General features: G+C 37.9%; 1 protein-coding gene across 1 annotated transcript in view; it reads left to right on the top strand.

Moving 5' to 3' along the window:
* The window catches only part of MGAT5 (alpha-1,6-mannosylglycoprotein 6-beta-N-acetylglucosaminyltransferase), a 112302-nt gene that overhangs the window by 21523 nt on the left and 63519 nt on the right, over positions 1 to 27260 (top strand). The window contains exons 2-3 of the mRNA XM_059852582.1: positions 20574 to 20962; positions 24774 to 24941. Coding sequence (XP_059708565.1) covers positions 20725 to 20962; positions 24774 to 24941 — 406 coding nt within the window. The 5' untranslated portion in view covers positions 20574 to 20724. The remainder of the gene's footprint in view (positions 1 to 20573; positions 20963 to 24773; positions 24942 to 27260) is intronic.

Below are 27260 nucleotides of genomic sequence, written 5' to 3'. Positions count from 1 at the left end.
TGGCTTTTTCTAGTAAATGGTTGCAAGATTTGTAGTATTGGGTCCAAAATTCTTTATCTGTATGGGTTGTTTGTAAAAGCCAACTGTGCATAAATCAAGTAAGATGCTTGGAATAGATATGTGAAGCATGAAACTTATTAATTTAGTCTTTGAAGTTTTAGTAAGCCTTTAAAAGCCTATACAGTTTACCAGCTTGGTACCTTGGACTGTGTCTCCAATGTGTATGTTCTCATTTGGTTGACTTTTACTGCTGCTGTTCTTGCTGACTCTGAGTTTGGTTACATACAGACTTATGTTGTTGCTGTTCTTTGGTATTTACGACTGTGTTGAAAATATTTCATTTACAGCAGATCGAGATGGGCAAATGTAGGCTTATGGTAGTAATGGTATAATTCAAGTAAGTGTGAGAAACATCAAAATACCTGGTTTTTTTAAAACACTTTCAACAACACAGTTGAAATTGTAAATTGTGCTTAACCCCTGAGTCTCTTTATTCTTATTATGTATTACAAGTACCATATCTATGTGGGGAATAGCATTTGGTTTTTCACAAATGATGCCATACTAACAGGAATAGTTACTGAATTGCAGCCACAACATTTATGGATACTTCTAGAATTCCCATGTTCGTGTGCACCACTTTGGGTGCTGTGTCTGGTTTGAAGTGTTCAGGTTTGAGTGGTTTTCCCCTCTGTCAAAATGAGTTGCCTTGCTTAACTTTTGACTGGAGAAATTATACCTGTAAGGGACTGCAGCATCTGTCATGGGGTGAGAGGCTGAGAGAGATGGGACTCTCCAAGCCAGAGAAGAGAAACCTTGTGGGGATCTTATTAATTTTTATGAATGTCAGACAGGGGAGGTGTTGAGAAAACAGGGACAGACTCCTCTTGATGGTGTTCCATAAAAAGATGAGCTGCTTTAAGATAATACTTAAAGATAAATTTGCTCTATGTGTTTCTTGTATATTCCACATACACATCTATGTCAGTGAGTACTATTACAAGCATTGTAGTATTTGTTTGAATTACTTGTATTGTGTGATAGACTTTATTAAAAAATTAATTACTCACAAAACCAAATAAAACGTTAACAGCAATGGAGAAAAATGTGATCTAAATCTAAAACCAGAACACAGATAAAAGGCCTGCTTATATTTTAATACCAAATTGTAAAGTAGAAGTATTGACTGTGTGCTGGGTGAGATTTATGTGATGGTGGGCTCAGTGTGTCAGTAGACTAAGGCAATTAAATACTTAGGAGAGGGCAATGGGAGGTCAACTGCCATTTTAAAAGCTGGATATGAAATCCTACACTGTCAAAAAAAGTCTTGCTTTTATGCAAGCTACCACTTAACAGGTGTTGGAAAACAAGGGCACTTTTTGTATTGAGAAACACCATGTTTGTGTTCAGCCAAATGAATGATTTTTTTAAGAAACTGAAAGTAGGTTTTTGGTTTTTTTTTTTTCCCCAATCTTTTTTTTTTTTTCAAAACCAGAAATTGAAAGAGATGCTCTGTCACTTTGCAAGGCTGTGACAATGGGTCATTGCCAGGCACTGCAGTAGGGGTTAAGGCTGATGGAGAGATCAGACACAATGCTGAAAACAGAAATGTAAAGAGAGAAATGCTGATCTGGGGTCAAAATTTTTCTTTTACTTCTTCAAGGAGTACATTGTTGAAGATCTTTTATAAAAAGAGACCTAAGTGCATTCAGTGGGTGGGTTAACCACTCTGTTTCATTTAGGAAAATAAAACATAATACACTATCTTCTACTTCCTCTACTTAAGAAAGAAAAAAAAAAAAGAAAAAAGGAACAAAAATTCAAGAGTGGAGGTGATTTTATAGTAGTTTTCGTTTTCTCTGTACTGTAAATGAATGCACTTTCACTTCGAGTGACATCATTTAGATGGATTTCTGATTGATGGAAATTATGCCCTCTTAAAGTGCTGCAAGCCATGATGGTTTTTTTTTTTTTTTTGTAGCTGGCAAGTTCACCTCTAAACCATGTCCCTAAGAGCCATATCCATGTGACATTTCCATCCCTGAGGAACAGTGGCTCCCCCACTTCCCAGGGCAGCCTGTGCCAGTGCTTGACAACCCTGTCAGTGATCACCCATTCACCTGCTTCTACTGTTAACTAAATCTACTTCAGTTTGCAGAGCATAAAAGGCTTTCCAAGGTTTGTCTTCTCCTCCCTGTCTCCTTACCTTGACTGCAGCCTGGGCTGGGTCCCTGTGGGCTGTCACTGTCACCGTGCCATCAGCTGTGCAATGCTGAAGAGTTCTAAGGGAGCACAGTGGCAGTCCCTGCCTGCTGCAGCCTCTGCAAGATCCTTGTTAGGTTTTTCCTGTGTTCATGAAGACCACATTTCTAAGCAATGTGAACTCCTGAAACAGCAATAAATCACCTTACAGGGCACCCAGCATTTTGGTGCACAAGTCCTGGCTGTGATATCTGTATTTATTGGATTTATTACGATTCTGTAGGACCTGAGGAAGTTGTAATTCTATTAGGTCTTCAGATTTGAGTGACTGACCCAGTAAAACTTTTTCTGAACTAACTGGAGACAGAAATGTGCAGTGTTCCTAAACTCTGCTGTCCCATCTGCCTGTGGGTTAAATGAGTCCTGTCCTGGAAGGTCAGTCTGTCCTGCCTATGAGCCACATTTTTATTCCATCTGTTAATATGAATGTTCTGAAGATGGTGCCAAGGAAGATTTTACTAAATATACACACTTTTTATGGGAATAGATAGTCCTTGAAGTGATCACGTTCTTTTCTGAATACCACAATTAAACAGATTTTGACCACCCTCTCAAAAGTCAAGTGCTGGAAAATGACTTCACACATATATATCTGTATATATACATATATGTATATATATAGTGTTTGTGTATATATGTGTGTGTATGTATTTATATATATATTTACTTTTGTTTCAGATTCTCCTTCATTCATTATGTTAGTCTGGTTTTCTATATAATATACTGTATTTTATTTTTGTTAATATATATTATCCATTATTATTTATATTCATAACATATAAAATGCACTACTATAAAAATATCTTAAATTCAGGTGCTTAACTGATATAATGTAAAAAGGCAAAGCTGTAAACTTCAGTTTCTTGTTATGAGGAAAATTGAGAATACTTAAATTTTAAAATGCAGGTCTCTTAATTTTTTTCCATGTTCAAGCAAATCACAAAGAGTAGCTGAAAAGATAACTTTCACTACCAGTATTCAAATCTCAAACTTTTCTTACTCTCATGAATTCTTGTTACAGCTATGATTTATATTTCCAAATGTAGCAAGTATATTCCAAATCCTGAAGAAATTTTTTCTGTTTTGCTCCCTCTTTAACACATTAAGAAGGATGTGAAGAGGGAGAAAGAAGAAATTAGCTGGTGCTGAAAAATTCCAGCCTCACTCCTACTCTTTTATAAATTGCTGTTAGTATTCCTGTCTCCATGTGTGAGCCCAAGGTCTAAGCTTGAAGTTTAAGCTATAAACAGAGATGAGATAATTTTGTACAGGAATAAATGTGCACAGATGGAGATAATCAGAAGTGACTTAAATGTGTGGGCTTTTCTGGAGGTGCCAAAAGCCCACCACACCACACTGACGTTGATGGGGACTACAGGTGTGAATTATGCTCAGCCATACCCCGAGTCTGCTTTGTAGAAGGTGTTCAGACACCTACAGGGCTCCCCAGGAGTGTCTCATTAAATGCTGTGGGAGTTCGTTGGGTATTTGGGCGTGTTCATAAATCTCTTAGATGCCTCTTTGCATATTTATTGAGATTTCTTTAAAATTCTTGCTGTGCTGTTGATAGTTGCCATAATTAAAGTGACTTCCCCCCCCAACTTGTCTTATAGTTCTCAGTTAATTAAAAGAAATCCTAATGTTATGGGCTCAAGGGTAGATACAACAAAAGCTTTCAAGGACAGTACTTTGCATAACATGAAAGATCTCTCTAGGATTCTTTAACCTGTTGGATACATTTAAAATTCAGGAAAAGGACCTTTTGTGCTTTAAAAGTCTTAATGATAAAAGCAAAAAACAGCCTTTTTTAAATCAAAACAACCCTTCTGTAGATACACCTCTGGGACATCAATTCTTTGAAACTTAGAAGGAAAAATATTTTAGAAACTGCTAACAAATTCTAAGCATTTTTTTATTGACAGTCATCTGGCATGACTGACAAAAACCCTCTTATTTTTTCTCTGTGTTGCTTCCATTTAAGGCACACTTCTGTAGTAAAGGAAGATGTTGGTATTGGCAGAGATTCAGATTTTTTTTCTCACTCCTAATACTTATAGTGATTAAATGTGGATAGTAATAGAGCTTTTGATTGAAGAAAAAACCCCTGTAAATTAGTATTAATTTTGCAATGACATACTCTTGCATGTAAATGCTATATTGCACAGTAAGCCTCCATTAGGCCAATAAATCAAATTTCAGGTTCTTGAAGTCATTTTCATCTCCGTTCCCACTCTTTCCTAGCCACAGTAGCAGCCTCTCTTTCCAAATTCTGAATGTGAGAATATTAAAAATAAGAATAAAAAGGCAGAGAACCCCCAAGCGTGAGTCTTGCAGAGTTTTGACACACTTTCTGTGAGGTATAGCCTGTCGTGCAGCATAAATGTTTTAACAGGCAAACACACCTCCCCTCTTTCTAGTCTCAATTTAGTGCAAAAGGATTTTTCTCTGGCTGTGCTGACAGCTCCCTGTATTTTCCTGTGCACACTGGTCTGACCGTGTTCCCCTTGCCCATCCTTTGGTCCCCTCCTGTTCCCCCAGTGAAACATCATCATTTTGTCTTTGCATTGCCTGTCCCCATCCTCCTCCCCCAGCAGGCTTGGGAGGTTTCCTACCTCCCCCAGGCCTCGTGCTGCCCACGGTAGCTTTGCCTGCAGATCCACTCTGTGAAAAGCATCTTTTCACTTTCTGCCTTCTTCCTCCCAGACACGGGTGAGAAATCTCCCTTTAATCTCTGCCAAGCCTGACCGTTCTCAGATCTCTTCTGAAAACTCTACTCTGCTGTGATGCCTACAGGACAAGAAGGAACTGAGACTCTCACTCTTCTTAGCAATGCTTTCTGAGGTTTGTTTCTTTGTTGTCCAGTCCATCCACACATTCTTATCTCTGGTTGCATGGCTTGGTTGCTGGGCACAAGACAGAACTTTGTCCTTGGTATCAGAGGGAGCAAAGTCTCCTAATCCTTGAGCAGGATTTACTGCAGTGCAAATACCAGTCTGGAGAGGTAGGTGTGGCTTTAAAACCCTTTCTGTGTGATAGGAGGTGTTCACTGTGTACCTCAGTGAAATCCAGGGTTGGCAAGGAGGGAGCTGTGGTAATTTTCCTCTTTTTAAAAAATTTCCTTTGTTGTTCTGTGGCCTATACTATATTGTCCAGTTTGATGCTTTTAGCTACCTAGAATCTGACTTCCCAGACAGAAAAATACACATAAGGGTTGCAATTTGACTTGTGAAAAAGGATTGTGGGGCTTTTGGGATTCACATTTATATGTTTATATTATTTCACACATATATATTACTTGAGCTGTGGTGTGTCCTTGTAATTTCGTTTTATTTATTGACTTAAAACCTCTTGACAGTTTAGCCCATAACAATACTGCTGGACAAGCTAGTTTTCCCTCCTGCTTTAATTGAAAGCTTGGGTCAAATGGAGACGAATGGATTGTCTGTGTCACTGGAATTTGTAACCAGCCTTACCTTCTTACAAATTCTATACATTTTATTTCCTTTGAATTCTGATTATGTGGTAAATAGTACATGGGGCAATGTGTTTTGTTGAAAACTAGGGGTTACTACTTTTCTTCTTTGCCTCAATTCATTCTTTTTTTGTTGGGTTTTATTTTATTCTGTTTTAGCTGGTCCCATTTGCTTGCTTTTCTTGAAAAATTGCACAACGGGTATTTAATTTAATATTCTTTCCAGACCTGAGCTTCCAAAACTTTCTTGCCATATTGCAATAAAAAACCAACTTCAGCAAAGGTTGAAGAATAGAAAATGTTAGTGAATATATTTAAAGCAAATTTAATTCAGTGGATGACTATTTTTTTGGAGTTATGCAACACTAAATTTAAAAATTAATTCTTGTCAAAGTTCTTGAATAAAAATTGTGGGATGTCTTGGTGCCTTTCTCTTTTTGAAAGGAAAAAACTCTGCTCTTGTAATTTAAAAACTACTTCCTTAGAATTGGCTGTAGTGTGGGGAGGTTTTTTGCAAGTGGTTTTGCTGACATTTCTCTAAGTCTTGCTTGCTTGCATTTTTAATCTTCCTGATGTTTATTTGCTTGCAGTGTTCGCAATGTCACTTCAGTTTTGCACATAAAACTTCTTAAGCATTTATCTTTCACCCACTGCTAATATTAGATCTGGGTTATTTGTGGTTCTTGCTTTGTCCTTCAAACTCCTTCCTTCTCCCTATTGTCCAAAAAAATAGAAATGTTGACTTAAGTGGGGGAAAATGCCAGTCTACCATATTTTATTTTTCATTATCATACAGTCTGAAAGATAGTTTTCTTCTGTATTTTTGTAAAGCAGATTTTGTGAGAAGTCCTGTATGGTGTTTTTTCTTTAATCATTAAATACACATGCCCAATATGTTGTGGGGTTTTTTTTTGTTTTTTTTTTTTTTTGCCCCACTAAATTTATTATTTTAAAGTGATGAAAGTGTTCTTATTTGACTGTTGAGAGTTGCCTCAGAAATGGCTGACCTTCAGGGAAGAATGAGATATTTCATCTAATGAAGTTTTTCCTCTAGTGTATTATAATACTTTAAAATTAAGTAATGAGAGCTGCTGCTTCTACAAAACTGCCAAGTACCAAGTATTTGGTGAGTTATCCTTTTGTTGGATCTGAAGTTCAGATCTCATATAAGCAAAGGGGGGGAAGAGCAAGATGAGACATTTAAATTACACTTGATTAAATAAATTTTATCAGATTTGAAAAATCTGATATGCAGCAAAATCATTCTGTTCTCTAGCAGTATGTGCTTCTTGGTTAGTGCTTATATAAAAATGCAAAAATGGTGTTATGCAAGGGAGTGTTTCTTTGCTTGACACTCACTGCACAGCCAGCTGTTGAAACATGTAAGATTCCCAGTGCAAGCTCTAAAGCGTGGCTGCTGGTGATCAAGCATGTTTACCACCCTTCAGGAAGCATATTCTGTTGTTAGCAAAGCACAATTTGAAAGCTTGATCAAGTGAATGCATACAAATTTTGGGGGAGTGCATGGGCTGGGAGGTGGTGTTGTGCTAGTAACAGGCACTGAGCTGCCAGCTGACTCCTGTGAAAAACTGCTTAAACATGACTCTGCACAAGGGTGGGTTTACAAACATCTCTTTGGACATCTTCAGATTTCATAGTATCAAAAAAAGCCTCGTGGCACTCTTGTGCAATATTTAATGTGACAACACTTGACTCATGTTCTAACCTCAGTGTCAATAAATGTAATTAATTATACATTGTCAGAGCATTGAGGGGAATTTGTTCTCAAAATAGAAGTGGAGGAACTAATGGAAATCACCAAAGTCTATAAAGGATGTTTAGTTCTCTCTCTTCTGTCACCTGTGGTTAGCTGTATGGGTGTGTGGTGTTCCTGAGTATCTCTCCTGTGTGACTCTGTGTGTGAAATATGTGAAAGAGGTTGTTTGGTGCATTTCAAAGTATTACTGTGAATTGTCACTGACCACATGTGATGATGTTCACTAGTTTCAGTAATTAATGGGACCTTAGACCTTGGACTTCTTGAGCCATAAATGCTTAATATGTAATTTATACCAAATACTTTCATCATCTTCCACGTAGATCTTGAATATGTTCTTGCAATGTCTGTGGTTTTGTTTCCTGTTACCATCTGCCTCCAGAATCCTCTTACTGCCTGTGAAGCAACATCTACATAGACCCATAATGTCTTATGCAAAGATAATGTTGTATTTTGTCCCTGAGGACTACGGAAAGCTGTAAAAACCATTACACTGGTGAATGTATATATGTGTAGTGGAACAAATCCTATTTACTAGGGACCGGATCCTTATGGTTTGAATTGATGCAAGTGTTTGGAAGATAAATTACATAGAGAGCTGACCCTATGAGAAGTGAATTTTTTGGTGAAGTTGATATATTGGTAAGACTAATGGTAATATTGAGGAATAGTCATTCTGAAAAATTTTCCCGTTATCTTAAATATTTTATATTTAAGGGAGGTGTCAATATAGGAAGTTCTAATCACTGTTTGTGACTTTCTCAGAAATTGAAAGCTCCACCTGTTCCTCACTTCAGAGGAAAGTTGTAGCAGCTGAAGTGTATCAGGAAATAGCGATAACTTTTGATAGGCAAACTGTTTCCTCTATCAGTGGTTAAAGTCCTATTTGTTTATGGGGATTCATTAGTTCTGCCTTGCCACTTGTACTTGTAGTTGCCTTTGTGTTTGTTGGCAAATCACTCACAGTGTTGATTTAGCATTATTTCATGTTCTGTGTTTTCTTGGTCTTGCCTGACCTGGTGTATTCAGCCATTCAGTTTGTGTAGCCCTTGTCTGTCAGGCTGCTCTCTTTAGTACCTGTACATTTCCTTAACATTTATTTCCTTTACTCTCTTAGACATGCATTTACATGTTTGCTTGCCTCATCTCACTCAGGGCATTTTTTTTCTTCCCCATTCCTCATCTTTCAATTTCTTTACCAGCCTAATACTTTGTGTTTCTTACGGTGATTTCCCCACTCATGAGATTTTCAAGCTTACCTACTGTTTTCTCTACAACTTTTTTCTCCTATCTGCTATTCTGAAATTTTATCTATTTACTGCATCCATGAAATGCTGATGACATTTGCAAGTTCTTGCTCATAATTAAAAGGAAGAGCTTAGCTCTGCTTTCCTATTGATAATATTATTTATCTGTAATTGGTTGTACCTAGAGTGCAGGAACGCAAAATTTCTGCCTCTTTATTTTATTCTGTTGTGACTTCCCAATGAAACAAGACTCTCTCAGTCATCCAGTTTTTTCCTTCATACTTCCAATTCCTGTTGGAATTCCAGTCAAATTGGTGGTGAAATTTCTACAAGCTTTCTGTGAATCAGTAGCTGGCTGAGAAAGCTTCTGCTTCTACTCTAAGGGAAGATAGCGAACAAGAAAAAAGTAAAAGAGGTGGAAAAAAGAAAAATGCAGAAAACTGAATAGGTATTCATCTTTGCAATATTTGCATTTTGTTGCAGTAGTTAGGGGACTGTAAAAGGGGGAATACCTGTTGGGGCAGCCATAGCATATTACAGAGCTGCAGGAGCTCAAGAAACCCTGTTGGATAAAGTTAAAGCTCATTCATGCAGGAGCTGAACTGTTTTCAAGTGCATTCTTAGTAAATCTGCAATTGTGTGCTGATCCATAACCAAAATGCATGTAAAGGAGGCGATAGAGGTTTTGTATATCTTTTTGGCCATTAACATTACAAATTGCATTATGTTACCTGAGAGAATAACTACAAGCCATTGGTTTATGAGTTTACTTACTTGGCAGTTTGCTTGATGGTGTTTATGACATGAATGAATTTGGTAGCTCAGAGAAGTTTAATGTGCTCAAACATGGGTTTGCATGAGACATGCTTTTGGACGTGAATTGATAACCCACTAATAACACTTTCATTTTTATATATGTATGTACACACACGTAATGGAGTACTCTAGGAGACCACAAAATGAGTTGCTCTGTAATGAAAATATTCCAGGAATGCAAGTGATGTCCTTGAACTGTTGGTATTTATTCTCTAAAACCAGATTAGATACAATCCACAGCACCGTCCTCCCAGTACTGACAGACACCCACACCTCTGAGCTGAAATGCCTTTGGTGTGAATGTCACATCCTCAAAACATATCGGGTTCTTTGGCAGATGTGCTTCTGTTATGCTGTGGTTATTTGCTCACATAAATCGAGATTTCAAGACCTAAGTTGTGATTCCATGTCTATTTAAGACAGACCTCAGGCTTTATTTTCTGGTTTACTCAAGGACAACTTTCTTATTCCAGTTTATCTAGAACCTTGGAGAAGAAGGAGGAAGCTCATGACTACTCAAGCATTCAATATTGTAAATAATTAAATTTCCCAAGATGTGAGCGTACATTTACTTTGAATCTGCATTGCAGGGGGAATAAAGGTTTGCTTTCAGCATTGAAAATGAAGCTACTTTTGCTACCAAACCTGGAATAGGAGTATTGATAATAGTTTCAACAAAGCATGCTTTGGAAAGGAGGCCTTTCTAGTAATTAGGATTATTTATTAAAAGCACTGAGGCATTAAAGAAAGTTCATTACCCAGACCATTACTGCAGTGTGGACCAGAACCAGCAGATGAAATAGCTTTTTCGAGTAGTAGCTTATCACTATCTAGAGGACCTGAAAACCTGGGAGTGAGAGAGGCTAAAAAGAGGAATGTTGTTGTTAATGATGGTGTATAAGCAATGAGGAGTGCTTAGGGAGTTCTGTGTTGTTCCTTTAGTACTGTGTTGTGCAGAACGTCAGATCAGAAACCTGTGCTGCTTGCTAGGACATTTTCACATTATTTTTTATTCTGGTGGTGGGGTTATATGTTGTCCTGCCTCTCCCTGCCTAGCAGTAGTCTGGGAAGAAGCCACAAAGTCCTATTACTAATTCATTTTCCTTATGCTGCCTGCGCCGGCTGTTTTCTACACGTCACTTCTTTCTTTTTTTCCCCATTTAGCTTTGTAAGGGCTACAGCTGAAACAGAGCTATTCCTCAGAGTTTGCCAGTACAAGTTGTTCTACAGCTGTCTAGGGATGCTGAAAGAGGGGAGGCTGTTTTCCACCTACTCAAAATAGTTCAGAAGTTGTGCCCTGTGATAATCTAAGTACAGCTCATTCGTTTGCAGAGGAAACTTGTGTAGTTTATTGATCCTGCAGATGATTTATTGATCCTGGGAAGCTGATGCCCTCCCAGCAGTGTAGTGATTACAGACAGTGACAGGTTATGCTTGTCTTCACCTGGTTCTCCTTTGAAAATACTGTTGGGGTCATGGCCATGTTGTTCAGTATTTGTCGTATTTTCTCACAAAGCTTTTAAATTCTTAACAGCATTGTGAGAATCATGTGCAGAGGTTTTGTGTGAAGGCTCATGTTATGACTGTTTTATGGCTGAATGGATCAGAACTGTGTAGACAGTGAAACTTTTGTCTAATGTTTCCTCTAGCATTACTTTCAAGCCCGTTGCTATAAGGTTCTGTCTTCTGTAACTGTAGGTTTCTAACAGGGCTTCATTGCACATATGCAGAACTTCATGTATGTCCCTTTAAATATTTTGACACCTCTGTGTGACAAATTGTTGCTCCTTACAAAGAGAAATAAGAAACATTGGCAGTTTTCAATCTTTTATTTCAATTTAAAGTGCTTCTCTAATCTTTGATGCTATCAGCTGTTGAAAAATACCAATGTTAAGCAACAGGATATATGCAGGAAAGAGGTTAAAATATTTTGCTGCCCTACTAACTGTTGAATTAGATTACAAATTAAAATTTCATCCTTTCAATAATAAAGGTCTTAAATGCAGAGTGATTGAATAATCAGCAGCACTGTTGCTTCCAAACAGGTGACAGTACTGAAATTTTAATTCCATTAAATTTTGTTCTCTGGAGATGCAGCTTGTACTTTCAGCCATTTGTCTAGCCACATTAGCTGGAATGTGTTCAACATGCTTGCCAAGAACAAATCCATTGGAAGAAATGTTATACTTTGACCCAAGTTCAAGAAATTCTAAAGCAACAAAAGATAAATATTTCTGAAGACTCATTTAATGTTCAGCTTGCTGTTTACTTTTTTGTCCTCCCTGTGATCTGATATGCACTTGCTTAATAGCATGAACATAAACATTTTCTATATATTTATTTCTGCTTTCCTCTCTTTTAATATGACTCTCCTGTCTTTTCCCTTGGTGTTTGCCCTTTGCAAAAAGTCTGTGTGTAGAATTCTGTAGCAACAATTAATTTAAACCAAATTGAATGAGAATTCCTGTTTGTTTTGATTATCTACAACTCACAGCAAATGGTAGAAAATTCAATAAAATTAATAAGTGTGTCTTTTACACAGACATACTTATATTCTTTGTTTTATATTTTTGAAAAACGTTTCCAGTAAAGTGTAGTGGGTATTTTGAGCATGAACATGTTTGGATCTTTCCTTAGAACTTGTGTTTATTTTTGGCAGGCTGTCTGTCTAGGGTCCAGCACAATTGCTGAAGATCACATTTAGTGTGCTGACATTGGATTTGACAGGGGATGATAGCTGGGCATCCACATTGATGAGAGCTTTCTTGCTGTCTACAAAGAAGGTTTTGACTTTCCTCTGAGAGTTGGACAGAGCTCCTGTTGAGACTAGCTTGTTTTTCCTCTTGGACAGACCACAAGATGTGATGTTACAGGCTGATTTGTGGTTAATAGCAGTGGGTGAGATTGGAGCCTGGAGTATCAGCTTGATGCAAGAAATGAGCTAATGGATCCAATTTCTATGTAATAAACTTAGTCATTCTTGGAGTGCCTCATAATTTGGTTGCTTTGATTATAGGCTGAGGTTAATTTTATTATTCATTAAAAATAAATAAAGCTTTCCGCATAAGCTCAGAGCAATGCTTGCAGCTCTTGCTGCCACAGATACTCTGTGCACTAAAGAAGTGGGAGAGCATTACCAGATCATGGGGTTGCTGTGTAGGAACCAAGGAGGTTTTGCTGTGGAGATCATCCAGGTGATCTGAAAAGGGCGAGGCCCTTCTTCTCTGCAGGTGCCATGGTTTCACCCTTCAGAGCACAAGTGTCACATATAAAATTGAGAATGACAGAAGAGGATGTCATACATTAGCCTTTCTCTGGGGGAAGTTGCAAGGAGGGGAAAAGAAAAATTCATGTACTTTATCCACACTAGAAACAGGATGAAGCTTATTGGCCATGAGTCCTATTTTTAAAATTCATTAAAATTAATGAAGTAACTTAAAGGTTTGTTTGTGCAGTGGGCTTCAGGGACTCTTGAAGCCATGAAAGCATGTTCATGGGTACTTTTTCACTGGTTTTAAGGATTTTGTAGATGATGACTGGGGCTCTCAGGCTCTGTAAATTACTTTCTTGCAAAAAAAGAAAAACCCAACCAAAACCCAGAAAAAGCCAAAAACTATTTCTTAATCTCTTGGTCAGCATGCTGACATTCCAAAATGTTCTTTTCAATGAGAAAATGCTATTTTGGGCATATGGTTTTAATGCAGCAGCAAGACGAAGGTTATTAATATTCCCCGTCCTTTGACTGTAAATGGCTGTAAAAATGTTCAAGGTCAGGAACATTTCTGATTTTCTGAAGTTCATTGAAGTCCTGTTCCTAGTCCTAACATTCATTCAGTTTATTGAAAGAAGATCAGGTTGGTTTGTGATTATGTTCTTAAATGCATTGCCTGGAGTGTTTCTAATCAGTAAACAGTGTATGTACCGTAAGGACTTCAACACATAAGGATTTTTCCTTGTGGATTTTCTTCTGATCCTTTTTCCCCTTATCTGTTGTGTTCTTTCCTTTTCTACTCTTTCCTCCCTGAAATATCACAGTAAGCAAACAGCGTGAAAGGAAGAACATCAGATGGTTTAATTTTTGTAGGACTGAACTACAGCAAGTGATGTGCTAGGTAGAAAATTTGAAACACTTCAGAGTGCTCTGTGAAAGCACAGACCCACATGGGGGAATTAAGGTGGGATGCCACCCAAATTGTTTCTAAGTGGGGGAATTTATTTTTGAAAGCGAAGGCAAGCTGCTTGCTCAAGATGAAAATTTACTTGTTTTTATGGCACTTTATCAGAGACTGTTTTCCCTTTCTTCAACTTTCATCCCACCACCTCCTGCCAATTTGTACTACATGCACATGCACAAAAGCAAACATGCCTCCCCAACCTAAAAAAACCCCAAACCTGAAGTATTTATACTCTTAGTCTCCCTCAGTCCATCTGTCCTGCTGCTTCTGTTGTGACCCAGTGTTGTTTTGCTTTTCTCACTTCATGGGATTACATCCCAAATTGCCACTTCAGGCACAGTACATGGTGCCACATCAGCTGTAGAGGGGTGGTGAGCGAGAAGACACAGTGACATCTGTCAGCTAGAAGAAGAGAATGGGCTGGCAGAAACATTGCTGAAAATAAAATTGAGCAGCAGTAGGAACAGCAAAACTAAGACTCCATCATACAGTTAAGGGAAATTGTTTCATGCATTTCTTTTCTATATTAAGTAATGTAAATTATTAAATGTGCAGTTAGCAAAAGTAGGCATAAATCTGGTATAGTTGCATGATTTTTTTCAGCTACCTCTCTTCCTGAGGAGCCTGTGAGGTATGTAGGGAATATGTACAGCTTCAACCAGTTGGAAGCCCTCACCTAGACCTAGGACTTGCAGATCTGAGTTAGTATTATCAGCTTTGCTCACAGGCTTCTGCTCCTTCCAGGATGTTCTATCAGCTTTTTAATCAGACTTCTGCCTTTTATTGGACTGATCACAACTGAATGAAGAAAGTTTGCTTTAATATTAACAATAGTGTTTTGAGGGGGCTTCAAATTTATGACTTGACCTATTGAAATGAATGTTCTTTTGTTTCTGTGACCCACTCAGGCAGGATACAGCCCTTTGCACCCTAAGCAGGTGTGGTTGTCCTGCTGTCTGACCTCTGCTTTATTCATTTGACGTGGTCAGTGGCTGAACAGCAGCTAAACTGCTTCTGAGCACTCAGTGTAACTGAGGCCCCTAAGTTTTGTTTAGATGTGTGGATGGTTTAATGTTAATGGAATATATTTCCTAAGTGTGTCAGTTAATTAATTGCAGTGTTAGTACTGGAGTCAAGATGTGTGTGGTACTAAAACACTTGACAATGGTATGAGCAGACACCGTGTCTAAATGCAAGTAATCTTATCAGAAATCAGGCTTCTTTTTCTCTTCTCTGATCCTTTCTTATCTTCTACCAACAGAGCATGTGACTGTTCTTTGATTTCACTCTCCTGCATTAAGTAGGAGGCCGTAAGTTATCGTTGTTAATGCTGAGGTTTGAAAGAAGGAAAGATAGATTGAGCCTCCAAAAGGGCTGAGGGAGCCAGCATCTCACAATCACAGCACAGATTGCACTGTTTCAGAACACAGACTGGCCAGCTGGGGTGGGACAGCTGCTGGGATATTCCCCCAGGAATAAACAACTGCAATACCAGGAAATCCAGTAATTTGCATTTGGTTGGGGTATAGTGCACATCTGTTTAGGCAATACAGCTGCAGTAGGAGACTGTGGTTAACATCAGCCTGCAGTTCCAGTTTATGTATGCTGGAAGTGTGTCTGGCTTAAACTCTTAAAACGTAGCACTCCCAGTTTGGACTCATTACTCCTAGAAAAGAGGTTTTAGAGGATTTTAGGACATATTGCATCAGTTTCTGCATGAAGCCGGACTCCTGGCACCCCTTAGCAGAGGAGGTCTGGGATGGGGCAGGTGTTTTCACTCACCCCGTGTTTGCTGGCTGTAGCTGGGGTGTGCTGGCAGCCCACTGGCTTCACACTTGAATTATCATCAGCGTTTAGGTTAGCACGCCCTTGGTAAGAAGAGAGGCGGTTCAGATCTGGGTGTTTGTCCTTGGCTGCTCTGTAACAACTTGTAACACCGAATCAAACAGTTGCAAACAGAAGGGCGGCTTGCCCTCTTCAGGAAACAATGTGGAAAATAGGTCAGGCAGGGTGGCATGAGTGCACCTGAATACACATTGTTATTGTCTGCATGGATATGTGTAAGAGGAGAATGAGAGATTGCTGTGACTGAAGGTTTAGGAGGCTGATGGAACAAAGCAGTTTAAAACAGCTTTAAACGTTATAACAAAACTTGGGTAAATTGACATTCATTGACAATACCTGTTACTAAAGGCTGGGTTTTACTCATCCCTGGTCATTACTACCGCATAGTCAAAGCAATTAGTGTGTAAAAGTTTGATTATAAATTGTGAGCAGAGGGTACCAGAGGGCTGGAGCCATGGATTTAGCACTGATGGCCCTGTCACAGGTGCCATTGATTATACTAAGCAGTACTATGCCTCCTTTTCAGCTTTTGCTGCTGTTAAAAGAAATGCAGGGGGTTTTTTTCCTAAAATTCAAGGTTGTGTCTTATCATTGACTAGTATTTGACCATTTCTGAGTAACTCACAATTTTGGGGCCTCTTCTTTCAACCTGTGCCTGTATTTCCAAGCCCTTGGTTCTTATCTCATATCTAAGCTGTTTGCTGTAACAAGAGGCACCTGGTACCCAGCTCTAGCTCATACAGTTATTCCTAGAGTAATTTCTTAAGCATAAGAGGCCAGAATTTGGGACTTGCATGTTTGGCATTGGAATACAGGACTTTTCCTAGCAGTGGCAATACTATTTTTACTGAGCCACTGGTACAAAAATACATGTGGGGTGTTTACTTGTCATGATGTGGAAGGTTGCTTAGGTTTGAGTTTATAACAAACCAATAAGTAAATTCCACTCAAGCTGCTGTTTTTATGGCTGCAAGAGCTTCTGCTTTGGCTACAGACAATTAAGGTTTTAGAACTGTGTAGCTACTGATGAATGGTGCATTCAACTGATGAAGAATTTAATCCTGAGTATCCTGATTTAATTCTGAGTATCCTGAGGATAGTGGTGTTCCAAGCTTACCCTAAGTACCATTTCTAATATAGGTACAGATTGGACAGAGAATATCAAGCTGTGTATATGTACATACTTATAAAGAGACTTAGCTTAATCTCTTGTAGATGATTGATTCTCCTCCTTAAAAAGTGAAGAGGAATATGTGGATATGTGTCACCAAAATCTGTTCACATGAAGATGAACTGTTTGTACTCCATTTTAAGCATTAAAAAAAAAAAAAAAAAAAAAAAAGGTAAAATCATAAAATGCTGAGAAATGTGTGGTTTGCACCCCTGACATACAGATCACTTTAATTAGGGTACTTATCTGAGATACTTCTTGATAGTGTGAGGCTTCTTTTGTAGCAATGACATCAGCATGGTAATATTATCCTCTCTAACTAGTGAATTTACCAGCTGTTGGACAGGATTTATTAAAAACAGAACAGAAAAATTGTGCTTCTAATGAAGTTATATAATAGTACTTTTAGTATTTTGAAATTCTTATGCCTGGTTAAATGGGTGTATTCACAATGAAATATGTGAATAATTTTTTTTCAGGGTAGGGGCAATTGAGTGGGAAATTGTGGTTTGTTTTTCACAGAAGCTGTAACTAGTCTGTTTAAAAACAACCCCAAACACCTGCCTACCACCCTACAGAATGTTGTTTCAGTTGTGGTGGGATTTTGGCTGGTTGGAGTTGAATTCAAGAAAGAATATGACAAAGATTCTGTTTATTAGAGGTGTTCTTGCCTTATGTATTCTTTCACTTTCATCCTGTTTTTCACACTTAGTGTTTAGTTTTTGTCCATTAACTGCTCTAAGTCAGGAGGAATTATCTTAACAGTTTCACAAATAGACTCACAACTAAAGCATCCAGTTTCCAGAGGGTGCTGGAATTATTTCAAGAGATGTCTTAGAGTGGGACCACATTTTTCCAAAGCTTAAAAAAAGGGGTGGGAAGTGTGTAAAACAAAGCACCTGTCATTCTTTAGAAGCACAAATAAATATGGGTGTCCATATCCTTGTTAGATGTGTGCATTTGGAGACTGGACTAGACAAAAGCCATAATAATTAACAGAATTGCCTCCTTTGGAACATTTATAAGATGTGCAGGAGAATAAGGATAATACATTACCACCTGGAGTTTGAGATGTCTTACTTGGTATGGGCAGAAAGACAACTTGTCAGTCAAAATCCATCAGTGATTATGGTAGACAAATGTGTGTTTATTGCTTCAGCTCTTGCTCAATTCAGTTATTAATTTCCTGTCAAAACAGAAATACATGGAGACATTTCTGTGCTGCTGTCTTCATGCATTCCACGTCACCCCTTGATATCTTCTATCCACTGTCCACTTAGGTACCAAATAATGGCTCATTATAGGTATGTGGTAATTATTAACTGGGGAATAGTTGTGTTGCAGTCCTTGACAGCTGTCAGATCTGGGATTAGTCATATAAATATTTATTAAATAGATACCAAAGTTAGTGCAGCTGCCCATGGGAGTGCTGGGATTCTGCTGTGCATTTTATAAACCTCCATAGCCACCAGCAGGGCTGTAAAGTTAATTAGTTAAGTACATGTTGTTGGGAGCTCATCAGGTTGCCACTGAAATTGCTTCAGGAAAAATAAGGCTTGTTAGTGATATTTGGGTTTGGGGGTTTTCTGTTTGTTTGTTGAAATAATGGGGGCCATTCTTGTATCTGTCATTGCATTTTAGTCCTTTCTTATGGCAAAAGTTTAATTTTTGCTGTCTACCTTCTTACAGTTTTTAAGTGGATTTAAGATTTATTTTTCTGCTGATAAATGGAACAGAAAAGTCAACACCTCTTTAAGGAGATCATTCTCATAGTTCAGTGTCATTACACTATTTCTTTTACCATCTTTCTGGTCTAGAATGTGAAAAAGAAGGCTGTGAAATGCTTGCATTTTTAATTGCTGTTTTTAATGTTAATTATGTTCAGAGGTGGATTTTTTCCATTATCAACTAGTCATAAACAATCATTAGCACTTGTCTGTTAAAACATGGTGATGATAGGTTTACTTTCTTATTCAGTGTTTTCTGCTTCACAAACAAGTGATAATTGAGGAAAAAATATTGACTGTTTAACCAGAGATCTTATTGCTGTAGAGGATGTTGTCAGTGCTTACTTGAAATTAAGTCGCTGAGGGAGTTTATCTGGAATATTTTAGATTTTTTTTCAAAGTCATGATATTGTTTTAGACTATGGAATTTTCTATATTTTATTGCACCCAGTATTGTAGAAGAATAGTAAAACTTTCTGCTTTTAATGAACTAACAATATTCTACTATTCAGCCAGACCAAAAACATCACAAGACTAGTTAAACAAACAGAAAGAAGTAAATTTTCTCCCTGCCATTTCTTGGAAAATTAACTGAAATTTATGTAGAGCAGTATTAAACAGTGTCCTCAATTTTCTCTTTTGAGACTGTTCATTTTCTTTCCTGAGATATTTTCAGTGTGAAAAAAGCCAACTTGAGGGCTTTATGATGTTTTTCACTGTACTTGCAATTAATTTCTCTTCCCCATTCCTCCTTAAGCAAAAGATGGCTGCAGATTGTTCTTTTAGTGTGAGTGCACAGGGCAGTGTCTGCCTTGCCTGCTTTTAGTTTAAGTAATGTGCCTTCACTTCTACAATCAATTTAATCAGTGATGTGAAATGTGCACTCTCAAGTCACACTGAAGATTAGTACTCCAAAAGTGTTTCTGTCCCACTGCACAACTCCTGGTTTAACTGGAAGCAGAAGACCTGCAGGGAATTTTAACAAGCAGGGAGCACTACTAGCAGGGATCTGAGTAATTATCCTATTAAAACAGAGCAACATCTGCATTATCTGTGCAAGCAGAGAATGGAAGGGAACATTATGTTCTCTAATCCTGTCTGGGAGCATTATGAAGTTAAAAGGATAACATTTTACCAAATCTGTGTTCTAACATGATAGGTTACACTTAATTACCTTTTAATTACCCCTCTTCTAGTTGGACTTTAGGCTAAGGATCCTGCCTCTAACCCTCATCACAGATCATTTCTTGCCTTTGGATTCTTCATGCCAGGTTTTATAACTGAGTTTACCTTGAAAAGTTGGTCCTACTGTATCTTGAAGGCCTTTATTACAATTCCTTTTCCCTTGTGTATGAAAAGCTCTGAGAATATTAGTTTATATTTAAAGACATATTGCTGCATTCAGAAGTTTGTGTTTTCGATTTAGCTGCAAAGAGCAACCTCATTGGAGTGTGTTTTATGGCTGAGGAGTAACTGTGCACAGCAGAGGCCACACAGGAGCAGGACATTATTCCAGCCTCCCAACTGCTTGCAGTGGAAGCCAGGAGAGTGTATTGGCTTAAATAATGTAGATTTCTTCTTTCCTCTTTCCCCCTGAGGGAGTCTGATTTCCTGATCACCTATCTAGCCATATGCTGTAGCTCCTGCCAGGAACTCCGAGCAGTGTCACTGCCAGCTAAAATTACTTGTTTGCTGAGAACTGAATTACATTGAGAATTGTCTTAAATTGCTGCACTGGCAACATCGCAAAGTTTTGCATACACACACAAATAAATATGTTACAGCAGCCTTACTTTGAAATACAGCCTAGAAACCACTTCAGGCAGGGAATTTGATCCAGATCCTGTGAGGTGTTCTCCACCTGCTCAGACACATCACCCCTGCTTTGTTGTCCTTCCAGTGCTTTTCTCAGCCCCTTTTTGCTCTGGCTGCTACAGTGCGATGATGAGACATGCAAATTAACCATTTACAAAGCAAGCACGTTGTCTGCTCCTGGTTTGTACCAGTTAGAGGGGAGAACTAGAGTGGGTAGTAAAAACTTCAGGTGTGCTAACTGTGCTTTTTCTCTTCTCTTGCAACAGGATGGATCTGAAACACAGATATGTGTTGACACAGGAGTTGGAATAAGACTGAGTCCTGCTCTGTGATCTTTATATACCTGGACCATGAACTTGCTGTTTGGCTTCATGCTTTAGGAACCCTTGCAGTAACTGTGTGAAGCTGTTGGGAATCATGGCATTCTCTCCATGGAAGCTGTCCTCTCAGAAACTAGGCTTTTTTCTGGTGACTTTTGGTTTTATTTGGGGAATGATGCTTCTGCATTTTACCATTCAGCAACAAACACAACACGAAAGCAGTTCAGTCCTGCGTGAGCAAATTTTGGATCTCAGCAAAAGATACATCAAAGCATTAGCTGAAGAAAATAAAAATGTAGTTGATGGGCCTTATGTTGGGACAGTGACAGCATATGGTAAGTGTTTTTGTTTTAAAAAGCTTTTTTGGTGTTTTTGGGAAAGTTGGGAGGCTTTTCAGTTTTTGTGTCAGTGATGCAAGAAATTCCCTATGGAAAAGCTTGCCTTGTTTAAAATGGAGACCTGCTATTTATTTCTTCTTTCCCATTTTCCTTCTTTGTTCAGTCAATTTACTCAATGTTTAAGTTTATTTATCTGGTATAATCCTAAATTAAACTTAAGTATATCCTATTTGCCTCAGGGCAGAAAACTCCGTGAGTTTTAGTGCTTTGTTTGGCAGTTGCTTTTAATGCTTACTCTCTTCCAGTTTGTACATGAGAGTTGAGTTTTTGTGCATGTGTCAGACAAAGCAAGCAGAAAAAAATGAAGCAAATTACATGAAAATATTACTAAAAAGTAAAATATAATCAAATTTCAGGTTAGGTGTGGTTCCTTTTCAGTCTATTAAGATCACATAATGCACCTTGTTTAGCAATTTTTAGACTCACTGGCTTTTCAACTTAGCTATGCACTTCCAGAATATCTGGAAAACAAATTAGTCATTTAGATTTGTTTTCTTTTATAGTTGTCTTAATATTCAGCTCTGAAGAAATTGAGTGGATAGTTTTTTGTATGCTTAGAAAAAGAATATAGACTAGGATGCAACAGATAGAATAGCTGCACTTTTTTCTCTAGTTTTCTCTTAATACTCTATACTTTTTGGTGCATGCAATGAAAATGTCCTGCTGGAAGATTCCCTCTGTGTCTTGTTTCTGTCCCCAGTCCTTTTTCCTCTCAGAAGCAAATCTTTGAGTTGTTGTGCATTTGTTTGCCTGTAAGTGTGAGATTATTATCCCCAACATAGCTAACAATTAAATTGCTTCAGTGCTTAAATACCAACCCACCCTTATTCTGTAACTCCAGATTTGTGGCTGCATGTGGAGCTATGCTGGAATTGTAGCCTTACAAAGCAACACAAGCAAAACTAGATCAATATTTGGGCTGAGGATCTCCGAGCCACTAGAGATCCTCAGAGCATTGTGTGATTAGGCTCAGAACAAAACTTTATCTGCTCTATAGCCATTACCAGTGTCCTGTTACTGTGCAGGGGGGCTTGGTGATGGGTGAATTGAGAAAGAAAATAGACAACAAAACCCAAACGATCCGGCGCCAGATATTGAAGGTAACTGGATTAATATGGGTACAGGGTATCTATAGGCAAAGTCCCCCCTGCAGCTTGTTGCCTGTGGCATTAATTTCCTGTTCCAAATCCTGCTGGGGAATAAGTTGACTTGCCTCCAAACACTGGTCAAGTTCCCAAGGAGAAGTTAAACTGCATTTGGAAGCGGGTGAAATAACTTTGTGACACTTCTGTTAAAGGAAAGCCAAGGTTTGTGTAGCAATTTCAAGTCCATGGCTGACAAGATTTTTAAGATTAAAGATTTAAATTTTAAGTTTGGCTAGGTGTTTTCAACAAAGTAGTTTGGAAAAATGGAAAAGAATGGTAATGCAGTTATTTAAAATTTTTCAGGGAAAAGTACTATAGTGAGTGAATAACACCATATTAAATAATAGTTTATGAAACTGGGTAGGGTAATTACTTAATAAGTTAATTTGTCTTGCTTGGGATACCAAATGACTTGCTGCTAGCAAATAATCAGGTTAGCTCTTAACATATAAACACATTAATGACTGATGTTAATAATAATTGGTAGAGGTTTCTTCAATATTCTGTGAAAATTAATGCTCTTGCTTATTTATCCTTTTTATATTTCTTAATGTTATCCTCTGATTGCTTTAAGTGAGCACAGTCGTGATTTCCATGTTCAAGAATAAATTAAATGTTTGCTGGATTTGACTGCTTTTACCTACCTGAAAGGTTTTCAGTCATTCCATAACTGTGGTTGCACAGCTTGTTTACTTTCTCACTTTTTCTTTCTGCCTTGTATTCACCTGTCGGGTGGGTGGCTCAAATATTTTCCTTTTAAAAGTTACAGTTCAGATATACACAGTGAATGTTAGATTTTTCGTTATGGCAGTAAATGGTTCTTTTACAAAAATTCTGTGAATCTGTGCTTCTGCCCTCCCCTTCTCAAAGTAGCCTCCAGTTCCCTTTTTGTCCTGACAAGATGTCTCTCAGATCAGTGTGTTGGTATCAGAATTAAAAAATAATAATTTTGAACCTCCTTTGTCTTTATGATCAGTGTATACTTTTATGTAGGCTACGTTTTTACTACTTTTTTCCTTGATTTTGTTCTTCCTTCTGTACTGTTGTTTTGTTCCTGTTAAGTCCAGAGTTTCCTTTTCTTCTGCACACTATGCCATTAAATAACTCCTGGACCACTTTTAAAATAGTCCAGATGTGTGGGACTAGTGCTTCAGATTCCACCTTCTGATCTTTACAGGACAAAGAAAAACACAGTTAAGATGAGAAGGCTTTCTTTATGGCCCAATGGAATAAATATCATTCTCCTTTTGTTTGGAGAAAACAATTATAAGCTTTCTAAAGTAATACATTTTCTTATTTAGTCTGTCATTTGCAGAAGAATTGAGATAGTCATGGGAAAAATAAAAAATAAGCACAGAATGAATGTGTCAAAAATACAACTGCTGTAGAGAGAGGAATCTCTTCAGATGTATGGAAAATTTCTTGTTATAGATCAGAATGTTACTTGATTTGAAAGTTGTGTAAAACAGAAAATACATTAAACCAAAACATATGCAATTGTTTTATGTAATTAAATGGAAAAATAATGCAAATTTCTTTTACCAAATTCTTTAATATTTACCAGGGTAAATGAACAGAGGACAATAGTCGCATCTTCTTTGTCTTGTTGCCATTATAATTATACAGTTTTGTCTGATAGTGGTCTAGTTTTCCCCTCTTGCCCTCAGTTCTTTTAACTTGCCAAAGTGTCTTGTGTTCATTCAAGGAATCTGAACAAAAAGAAAGCCAAGGAAAAAAATAAGAAAATAAGAAAAAAATAAAAAATAAGGAAAAAAAAAGGAAAGAAAAAAAAAAGGGAAAAAATAACTCTCTCCATGTTGTCATTTGATATACAAATTCCTTTTATTGTTCATTACTTTCCATGCCAAGGAAGCTCTCTGTCAGACCAAACAGACAATCACCAGCAGACTGAAGAAAGGAAATGTGATTTATGGTGTTGTGTGAATACAACAGAAAGGTTGAACTTAACGTTTTTTTTAGAAATTATTATCTATTTTTTATTTGTCAGTGCAGAAGCTGGTTACATGGAGGAGATGCAGGAGAAGGTTTTTGTACTGGCTTAAAGCCATCCTTTTTGGGAAGGGGATTTTTGTTCCCAGGTGACTGAGTATCAACAGACTGTTCCTCTGATAGTGTTTGAATATGGATTTAGGTTTAGCCTCATTATTATTTAAGCAGCTTCTTATTACTTGAGCCATTGCAAAGCAAGCATTTTTCTGTTCCTGTAAAGGCTCACATTTCACCTTGAATGTTGATATCTACAAGTAGCACTGCGCTTCATAAAATATACAGGCTGACAAGTTCCATGGCCAAGGAAACTTGGATCTGAGGGTGAACAAAGTGGGGAACATGAGTGCATAGAGCTGCTAATGGCAAAGATTTGCGCTGAGAAATTGTGTGTGTCTCTGTGTGTGTGTGTGTGTGTGTGTGTATGTACCTGTATATGTATATATGTGTGTATATATATATATATATATATATATATATATATATATGTATATATGTATATATATCCAGTCTCGTTCTTGTATCTATTGTTTGATTCTGTCTGACAAGTGTGCACTGCATTATGAAGCAGTTTAACTTTTCATTTTCATTTGCAGATTTGAAAAAGACCCTTGCTGTCCTGTTGGATAATATCTTGCAGCGCATTGGGAAGTTGGAGTCCAAGGTGGAGAATCTTGTACTTAATGGAACAGGAGCAAACTCGACCAACAACACCACCACTTCTGCTCCCAGCTTAGGAGCAGCTGAAAAGCTTAATGTAGCAGGTGTGTATGGCAATTAATTAAATTATTTATGAGCTGTTTCATCTGAACCTTTTCTCTCTTGAGCATAACATGATTTTTCAGTGTTAGATATTTGGAATGTCTTAGAAAACAAAATTCAAAGTCTAACCTTTATCAATGACAAACTGAAGTCTAAGCTTAGTGGAAGATCTTTTTTCTGTGGTAACTGAACACATTAGAAAATCAAAGTCTCTTCTCAAGGGAATAGTTCACCCATTTATAGTAGATGTTTCATGCTTTAAATGGTTGCATTTTAGAATGATGAAACTGGGAAGATCTTTTCTCTCAAAGCCTAACTATTTAGGTTGGTATCAATCTGCTCTGCCATTCTACCATATGCACTTTATTGGTTATTAACTAAAAGAAAGCATTTATTGTATTTGTTAGTCATGATTTAAAAATGTCTTTCCCTTTAATGGCTCTTAGGATTTGACACAGAGAGATCACCTGCCTGGTACATTCAGTTAAAATAAAAACATGTTTTGAGGTGACACTTGAAGTCATTCATTTTGTTTGCAATGAATGGACTGTTTTGTTCTGCCACCAAGTTGAAAGAGATACTGGCAGTCCTGACTCATAGGAAAGTCTGAGTGTGAATCTAATGATCTTTGCAGTCCCAAAGGAGAGCAGAGCAGAAGAGTTAAGGCAACTTGGTAAATAAGTTGATAACTGTGCTCCTTGTCTTGTCTGTCCTTGGGTTTCCTGCAAAATTAAATATTTCTGTTGAGAAGGTGTTACTTGCTGAAATTCTCAAAACAGAGAAGCAAATGCTGCCTTTGGTGGGGAAGTGCCACTGGAACAAGTCTAGGAAAGCAGACTGGCAAGTGATTGCCCGATGACAGTGTGGCAGCAGAGCTGCTCTCAGCTGCTCAGTCCTGACTGCATTTACCTGTACCAGGGTGCTACAGTCATGTTACCTCTTGCTCAGACAGAGCTTTCCCTCCCCAGTCTGCCTTGCCTTGGTAGAATTGGAGGCAGGTCAGGAACAAGTACCTGAAGAGGTGCAGCACCTGGGGTGCTGACAGGCTGTGCCACCTTCCTGCCACAAGGCATCCAACACAAGATCTTGGGAAACTTCCACTGAGATGGAAAGTGAACGAGTACAGCCCTGTGAGAGTTTCTGGGCCATATATATATAAAATGAAAAACATCCCTGTATGTTTTCTTTTCGTAGCTGGACAAAAGAGAGTTATTTCCTTAGATTTGCAGATAATTGGAACATGTATACTCATGTTGGTGCTTTAAAATTTATAGGCAAAGGTTCATTGTTCTTACCTGAAAAGGAAACATCTTTCATCAGTTCTTAGGGTGATTATAATGTTGTTTATTATTCTTGGAGTGGGCTAGATTCACAATTTTGCTATTCAGGAGCAACATTGAAGGAGCCTGGTAAGAGTTTTCCATTTGCAGTGTTAGCATTACTTTGTACTGCCTGAGGCTTGCTCTGTAGCAAAGAAGACAATTCCTCTCATCAGAGCCACAGGCTTTTTACCTTTGACTCCTGGTACTCTGTGTTTAAATTGTCTGAAGCAGCCATTAAACAGCAGCAACAGGAAAAACCTTTAGGTAAGAGCTCCTTAAGGTTAGATTAATGCATTGTGCTGATGGCTGGATGATGTCACTGCTCAGGTACCTCTGGACTGGCTAGTACCTAGGGTTAGAGTTTGAACCTAATCCCTGTTTGAAGTGCCTGTTCTTCATCCATTTGAATCAATCAGTGGCAATTACTCAGATCAGAGGCAGCCAAATGGAAATGAAAAACTTGTCTCTACTTCTTCCTTCGTGGCAGTTTCCTGACAGCACATTCTGGAAGCCATATGATTCCAGCATAATTGTAATATAAGTATCTTCTCTGTTGGGAAGGAATTGTTCAGAAAATAAGCTAGGTGAGGGCATTGTGATAATACCAATGTTGGTTTTGTCTGTAATATTTCAATAACATCCCTTTTCAATTGTGTTAGAGCAATTGAGGTAATGTGAAAATTGTGGTGAAGGCATTTTGTTACCCAACAGTTTGTCATTTTACTGGAGTTGAAAGAGGTATGTGTACAAATACAGATGATATTTTTCTTTATAACATTCACCTGTTACACTACGAAGTGATCACAACAAGCATGTTAGGATTACCCTGCCTCTCTTTACCAGTTGTAATATTTTAATGCTGACTTTAGACAAATTCATGTTAGCAATTGTTAATAATTTTGGTCTTTCTGTCTGGACAACCATAGTGTTTGTGAAGTGTCTGGTTAACATAATGTTTAGTAATTTTGATCATCTTTTTGAAGGCTACTTGAGTTGCTG

The sequence above is a fragment of the Haemorhous mexicanus genome, chromosome 8 (assembly GCF_027477595.1).
Source record: "Haemorhous mexicanus isolate bHaeMex1 chromosome 8, bHaeMex1.pri, whole genome shotgun sequence".
NCBI classification, from domain to species: domain Eukaryota; kingdom Metazoa; phylum Chordata; class Aves; order Passeriformes; family Fringillidae; genus Haemorhous; species Haemorhous mexicanus.
Note: the sequence above shows the minus strand (reverse complement) of the source record. Positions and strands in the feature narration are given on the sequence as shown.